This window comes from Clupea harengus, chromosome 10 (genome assembly GCF_900700415.2).
Source record: "Clupea harengus chromosome 10, Ch_v2.0.2, whole genome shotgun sequence".
Taxonomy (NCBI): Eukaryota; Metazoa; Chordata; class Actinopteri; order Clupeiformes; family Clupeidae; genus Clupea; species Clupea harengus.
This window is the reverse complement of record NC_045161.1, coordinates 10,483,968-10,491,467: the sequence shown is the minus strand read 5'-3', so window position 1 is coordinate 10,491,467 and position 7,500 is coordinate 10,483,968. Positions and strand designations below refer to the sequence as shown.

At 45.9% G+C, this 7,500-nt stretch overlaps 1 protein-coding gene across 1 annotated transcript in view; it reads left to right on the top strand.

The window, feature by feature from the left end:
* The window catches only part of atf6 (activating transcription factor 6), a 57,635-nt gene that overhangs the window by 36,735 nt on the left and 13,400 nt on the right, over positions 1-7,500 (top strand). Inside the window, exons 13-14 of the mRNA XM_012835386.3 lie at positions 1,221-1,288; positions 2,448-2,559. Of these exons, the coding sequence (XP_012690840.2) occupies positions 1,221-1,288; positions 2,448-2,559 (180 nt within the window). The remainder of the gene's footprint in view (positions 1-1,220; positions 1,289-2,447; positions 2,560-7,500) is intronic.

Here is a 7,500-nt window from a genome sequence, read left to right as displayed (position 1 = left end):
CTCTGGCTCCGGAGAGTTTGCCTGGAAGTGCGGCTGGATCAATGACCGTCTGACTTCTAAGGAATGGGCCTCTCTGGTGCCAGACTGTAAATGGCCGCTCTTCCAGAGTTTGCGCAGGGAGAAAGCTAAAGCCATCAAGCCTCCACGACTCACTTTCCACAAGAGCTGCCGGAGGAGGGGTGATACTGGAGATGGGCCAGAGAGAGGGAGAGCGAGGGATAGAGAGAGAGAGAGAGAGAGAGAGAGAGAGAGAGGGATGGAGGGAGAGCGAGGGATGGAGAGAGAGCGAGAGAGAGAGCGAGGGATAGAGAGAGAGTGAGGAATAGAGAGAGGGTGAGGGATGAGAGAGAGAGAGAGCGAGGAATAGAGAGAGAGAGAGAGACCGAGGGATAGATAGAGAGTGAGGGAGAGAGAGAGAGAGTGAGGAATAAATGGAGCGGGAGAAAAGAATACATAGAGAGAGGGAGAAAAAGAGAGTGACGTGGTGAAATAACAAAGAGGTCCGCTCAGACGGAGGATCTGAGGTTTGCTGCCACTGACTGGCTGGAGCTTAAACTTTCCAGACATGAAGAAATTCAGGCTCTATTAAAGCAGCTCAATAATCATAGTGCTGGACATCCCCCTGATGAAATTAACATGATTAACACACACACACACACACACACACACACACACACACTACAAACTCTTGAACCAGTGTCCAGGTTTTTTTTTTTTTGCAATCTCTGACGTTGTCTGGTTTTCTCAAAGGTGCTCATACATCGTTGCACACCTGTAGTCCATCAACACACACACATGAATGATACTGTCAACACACACACACACACACACACACACACACACACACACACACACACACACACACACACACACACACACACACACACACACAGACAGACAGACAGACAGACAGAGAGACACACCCACACACACACACAAACAGACAGAGAGACACACCCACACACACACACAAACAGACAGAGAGACACACCCACACACACAAACACACACAGATACAGACATACACACAGAAACACACACAGAGACAGAACGATACAGACATACACACACACACACACACACACAGATACAGACATACACACACACACACAGACATACACACACACACACACACAGACAGACACTAACACACACAGAAACACACAGAGACAGACACCTTAAGTAACCTCTTTTTCTCTCTTTGTGCTGCCACCCTACAGAAGGAGAATGGGAATAAGGATGAGGTGACCCAGATTCTGCCTGTCCAGTACACGGAGTCAGCAGAGAGGTACGGAGCTGTGTGTGTGTGTGTGTGTGTGTGTGTGTGTCTGTGTGTGTGTGTGTGTGTCTGTGTGTGTTAGTGTCTGTCTGTGTGTGTGTGTATGTCTGTATCTGTGTGTGTGTGTGTGTGTGTGTGTGTGTGTGTGTGTGTGTGTGTGCGCCCACTCTCTCTGTCCTCAAGTGGGTTAGCTTTTGACTTATGCCAACGTCTAGCGGCTGTTTGGAAATTCGCTGGCATTCTTTGGCACAAAGACACACACACACACACACACATTGAAAGAGCAGTTCTCAGTAGAGGACGCTTAAGACCCTTGTCAAGTCTTTGGATGGGTAGGCATTTTCCCCCTCATGAATGCATTTGTAAACACTGTGTGACACTAGTGCCTGCACACAACCCAAACCTACTCTTAAGATCAGCAACACCTCTCATATTTATATCTGTTATATATGTGTCTGAGGTTGCACTTTAGTGTTAAGTGTTAACTCTCCTCAGTAGAGTGAACAATACAAATCCAGAAAGAGAAAAGTAAGGAAAAGAAATGGTACAGATTGAAGATGACGTGAACTCTTACAGACCTCGGCTATTTGCAGCATAATTTCACTACCTTTACTTCTGAACTCTCTCTCTCTCTGTCAATATGAGATGTAGCCATACATGCTATATGTTGTTTTTTAAGGACCGTCAGGGCTATCCAGATCTGCCATAATTTGATATAGTACATGTTTGTCTTTAAGATTAGCCTAAGGGACATACTTTCTGCATCTATTACATTTTTATACTTTTATATCTATCTCGAAAAATGTTGATGTCAGGGAGGATATATTTTCAGACATGTATAGACAAGAATGTCTGTAATCTTGTGATATCAGAATGGTGGGAAGCTCTATGATTTTGCAATTTGAAGCAATATATTTCTATGTACTGTATATGCAAAATGGTATATATTATGCAACAACAATATGTTTTGCTCTTGTCATTTTAAAATCAGATTGCTCCATCATACTTTGTTTCAAAACCAGGTTGCTTCACCATACTACTATCAACAGATTAGTATTCATTCAAGCAATTCAAACAGGGGTTTAATGAGTGTGTGTTGAGATTGTTCTTATTGCTTCAATACTGTATTTCTCTAATCTCTGATATCGGTTTCCACTCTCCTCTGCAGAATTTCAGGCAATGAGTTGCAGGTGTATTACGCCCCTCACCGCACCTACAACGACTTCTTCGACGAGATTAACCGAAGGGGTGACACCTTCTACGTGGTATCTTTCCGCAGGGTGAGTTAGACCCCATCTTTTCTCCAGTGTTATGTATGTATGTAAGTATGTATGTATGTTTGTATGTTTGTAATGTATGTATGTGGGCGCCCAGCCAAGGGTATGCACACTCATCCCAGATTCAAACCATGGCTATCTCACCATGTGTTTTTTTTTTTTTAATTCATGAATTTATTCACACATATACCCAGCTTAGTGTAGAGTGGTTATAAACTAGATTAGCAAGACTCCAAAGCCTTAATATAAATCTAATTTCATCTGAACCTTTCACGTTTATATGGCACTCTCCCAGTTTCTCCTCCAACCCAAAGGAAGAGGCTTTTGGGGGGTTTGTGAAGGAGTGAGACGGCCTGGCACACCCTCATCACACACACACCAGCATCCCATTAAGCCGCTCCATTAACAACAAACATGAAATGTCCATTAGAGGGTGTCACATTGTGTCCCGTATTGAAGACTTGATATGTGATCGTTGTCTCCGTTTGATGTGGTGCAGGGGAATTTGTGTGATCTGATTTGTGTGGAGGCTGTTGGCCAGAGGTCTAACCAATGGCAGTGCATTAGTTCTGTAGCCAATGCTAATGCTACAATTCAGCTGCCAATGGCAGTGCGTCAGTTCTGTTGCCAGAGACGGAGCTTAGGCCATTGGCAGTGGAAAGGTTCCGCAGCCAATCAAAGCTCTGCAGTTTTCTATTTGTGTTCAGTGGATGTTGCTGACGACGTGAAATAGTTACTGTGAGGCGAACAGACCGTCGGAGGTTTGAGTTGTGATGAAGTCGAACGCAGACCTCATAAAGTCACAAATTATTCTGCAAGCAGACATTTATGTGTCGCTCAGACGTCCTCCCGGGGATTTACGTGGGATTTGGTTTGGTGTCTGGGAACAGGAAAGTGGCAGCAGAGTTCCCATCCTAAATCACCATGTTGCTTTCTACTTTCTGCTTTACTGTAAAGTGTCCTTTCTCAGTCCAATATTGTTCTGGAACTGTTTTCCTCTCTTTACTGCTTTTGCTTTTCTCTCTTTTTCTCTTGTTTCTGACACAGCATGAGGGGAAATCAAGATCTAAATATCTAAAGATGTGCACACACACGCACACACACACACACACACACACACACACACACACACACCCACACACACACACACACACACACACACAAACACACAAACACACAAACACACAAACACACAAACACAGAGACACACACACACACAAACACAGACACACACACACACACACACACACACACACACACACACACACACACACACACACACACACACACACACAGAGACACTTTCTCCAGTTACTTTGCAGTTTCAGGGCTTACAGCACACACTTGTGTTTGAATAACACTGCATCAGTTCATCAGGTCCAATCTGAGCTCAGCCTCAGTACCACATTTAGGCCCAACCACTGATCAACTTCAGTCACACTGCTCAGCATGTCGTCACCAGGAAGGGCTGTGTGTGTGTGTGTGTGTGTGGTTGTGTGTCTGTGGGTACCTGCTTTCAATTATCCCTTGATGATCTTGAATAAGGCCGGACGACATACTCGGAAGGAATTCTTAAATTGCTTCAGTCTCCAGTGGCAATCCCGCCTAACTTTGCACGCACAACAATGTGTCCACCCGATCGCAACTCACAAAAGGAAGCATGGTATCCGTACACATACAGAAATCAGTATTGCATCTCATCTCCTCCCCATCACCAGTTTTCCACTCATTTTGCCTCTCTTCACTCTCTCATTAATGCTTCAGTGACCTTAAATCTGACTCCTGCAGGTATGTTTATAGCTGCGGATATAAGTATTTTGAAAGTGATTATGACTAAACAATGAGAACAGTGAGCCAGGAGCTGTGAGTGTGGGCCTGCCAGAGCCGGTGGGACCCAATCTGGAGTCCTCTGCAGGGACTTTCCCCCTCAAACAAACATGTTTCCCTCTCCGCCAGAGCACAGCCCCCCCCCCCCCCACACACACACCTACTCCACCCCCCACCCCCCCACTGGACCTAGAGCTGGATGCAGGGGCCAGGCGCTCTTAATTTAATCCAGTGTTCCTCCCTGGAATCCCCCAAGACCGAGTGTGTCAGAGAAGCAGAGAAAGGTTCAAATGCAGAACATAGGCTCTGCAGATCTCATGCCTTTCTTCTCACAGGATGCTGCTGCAAGAGAGAGAGAGAAGGGGGAAAAGAGGCAGAGTGAGAGCGAGATTGAAAGATTTTGTGGAGAGAGAACAAAAGAGAGTGAAGAACAGGGAGAAGGAGAGAATGAGAGAGAGAGAGAGAAATAAAGAGGATGGAGAGGGATCTAGAGATGGAGAATCAGTTCCTGCAGAAGTCCTCCATCTTGTTTGCAGACCTTTCCCAACTTTCCTAGAAAGGAAAAGAAAGAGACATGATCACTTACAGCTCCGGTGCCATCATTCTTTGAGTGGGACAAACACGGCGCACAAGAGAAGAGCGCCATGGCAACCACTGTGACCTCCTTTCGCAGCGGCCACGTAGAGGTCGGGTGCCATCCATCAGGCCGTTGAAAGGAGCTGTCCACAATGGGAGGTTTCTCTGCAGCCTACAAGGACTAACTCATGACCCTTTGAGCCTGTGAAAGGTCAAGAGTAAAGTGTCAGGGCCCTTCAGACAGGGGCCCGTAGGGCACATCGAAGTGTCAAACGGAGCTTTTTAACACAGATGTTTTTGTTTGGGAAATGAGGTCATTCTCGAAGTGAACGGCCTCAAGGGAGGGGAAAAATCAAATAAAACGTTTGAACCACGAAGACAATGAGGTTCAGTTTATGATCATGTGTATCGTCCGCTTGATTCTCCAAGCGTTTATTTTTGGGTAAACAGTGCTGACCGCTTGTGCGGTCAGAGATGGAATTCCACGTTGGCGTCTCTCTCCTGCTGAGGCCATGAATCTCCATCTTGTACCGCCACCTTTTTATCTTTACAGCCATTTGATTGCTCCAGATGTGTGTGGAACCTCGAGGTGACAGTCCACACAAGCCCCTTTCCCCTTAGTGCTCCCCTCGGTCCAGAGGGCTTGTGATTTTTTTAATTTTTTTGTCCAACGCCTTTTTTTTTTTATGATGCATACTTATGATACTGGGGCTTAGCGTGAAGCAGTGTCCAGCTATCAGGGAGGAAGCCAGGAAGGGGGGAAAGAAGGACAGTGAGGTAGAGGGGGACGAGAAGAACAGTGAGGTAGAGGGGGACGAGAAGAACAGTGAGGTAGAGGGGGACGAGAAGAACAGTGAGGTAGAGGGGGACAAGAAGGACAGTGAGGTAGAGGGGGACGAGAAAAGGACCAACAAGATTGTAAGGTATGAGATCAGACAGAGGAGATTTTCCTCAATGGAGGTTCTTAGAACCCCCCTCCATACCCCTGGATATCTTTGCTTCTGAGCTTGGAGAGAGAGAGACAGAGAGAGCACGAGAGAGAAAAAGAAAAAGAGAGAGATAGAGAGCGTGAGAGAGAGAGACAGAGAGAGAGAGAGAGAGCAGGAGAACAAGAGAACAAGAGAACAGGAAAGCAGGAGAAGGAATGGCTGGCCTTTAGTTTATTAGCGTTTCACGACCTGTTCATATGCGTTTTATTTTATTTTGTTTCGTGTGTGTGTGTGTGTGTGTGTGTGTGTGTGTGTGTGTGTGTGTGTGTGTGTGTGTGTGTGTGTGTGTGTGTGTGTGTGTGTGTGTGTGTGTGTGTGTGTGTGTGTGTGTGTGTGTTTGACTGAGTCAGCCAGGGCGGTGATGTTTTTCCTCACACTTCCTGTGCGTGTGATGTGCTCAGGCCTCTGCCAAACCTTTGGTGCCTCACTCTGGACTTCATTTGCCTGCTCATTTCGGCGATTTACTTTACTTTCGATTCCCCCCTTTTTCTGCCTCTAGTTTGGTAGTAGTAGTAGTAGCAGCAGCACTCCGTATGAACTGGACCTCAAGGTTTACAAGGTGAAGTAGGTCACAAACACACACACACACACACACACACACACACACACTCTCTCCCACACAGTCACACATGGAGAGCTTCTGGTCCTCCACTTTCCTCAAACTGGAACACATCACACACTTTACTACACCAGAGACCAAGGAGGTGACAGTCCGCACCTGCATTCCTTCACACTCTGGGTCACACACACACACACACACATGCTCACACGCTCACGCTCACACACACCTGTTTCCTATGTTTCTACCAGGCCTCTATTGTCTCCCAGTGGGCCATTCACCCACCTTCAGCAGAGGCTTTTCCATGTGTTTGTGTTTGTGTTTGTGTGTGGAGGGACTAGGTGTGTGTGTGTGTGTGTGTGTGTGTGTGTGTGTGTGTGTGTGTGTGTGTGTGTGTGTGTGTGTGTGTGTGTGTGTGTGTGTGTGTGTGTGTGTGTGTTCTGTGGTGAATTAGTACAAGTGGGTGCACATGTACCATCATGAGGCCGGTCTCTGTTATTGTGCGTGTTTGTTTGTTTGTTTGTTTGTTTGTTTGTGTATTCAGGCACATCCACAAGCTTTTGCTATGGGGCCCCACTTCTATATGCAGGCATTGTAAATATGAAAATACATAGTTTTGTATAACTTTGAGTGGCCATGTGTTGTCAAGTTATCACCGTGTCTGGATGAGTTATTTTTCTAACATTTTGTGTGTGTGTGAGTACATGCCCTAAGTAAACTACATGTCCTGCCCTGCCATAACCTTTTAGAAATAATAATATTTAATAAATAATGTTTGAGTTCTTTCATTACTTTGCTCTGATCAAATTAAATAAAAACATTAAAGTGTGTCCCTCTGTGCATGTGAAACAGTAGGTCTGTACATGAGAGAGAGAGAGAGAAAATGAATGTGCCTGAGGGAAGCATGTCGTTGTTCCAACTCTGAAGTGGTCGACCACATGAACATAGTTAGAGCAGACCCACCACTCCAGTAACAAATACAGAGCTGGTGTT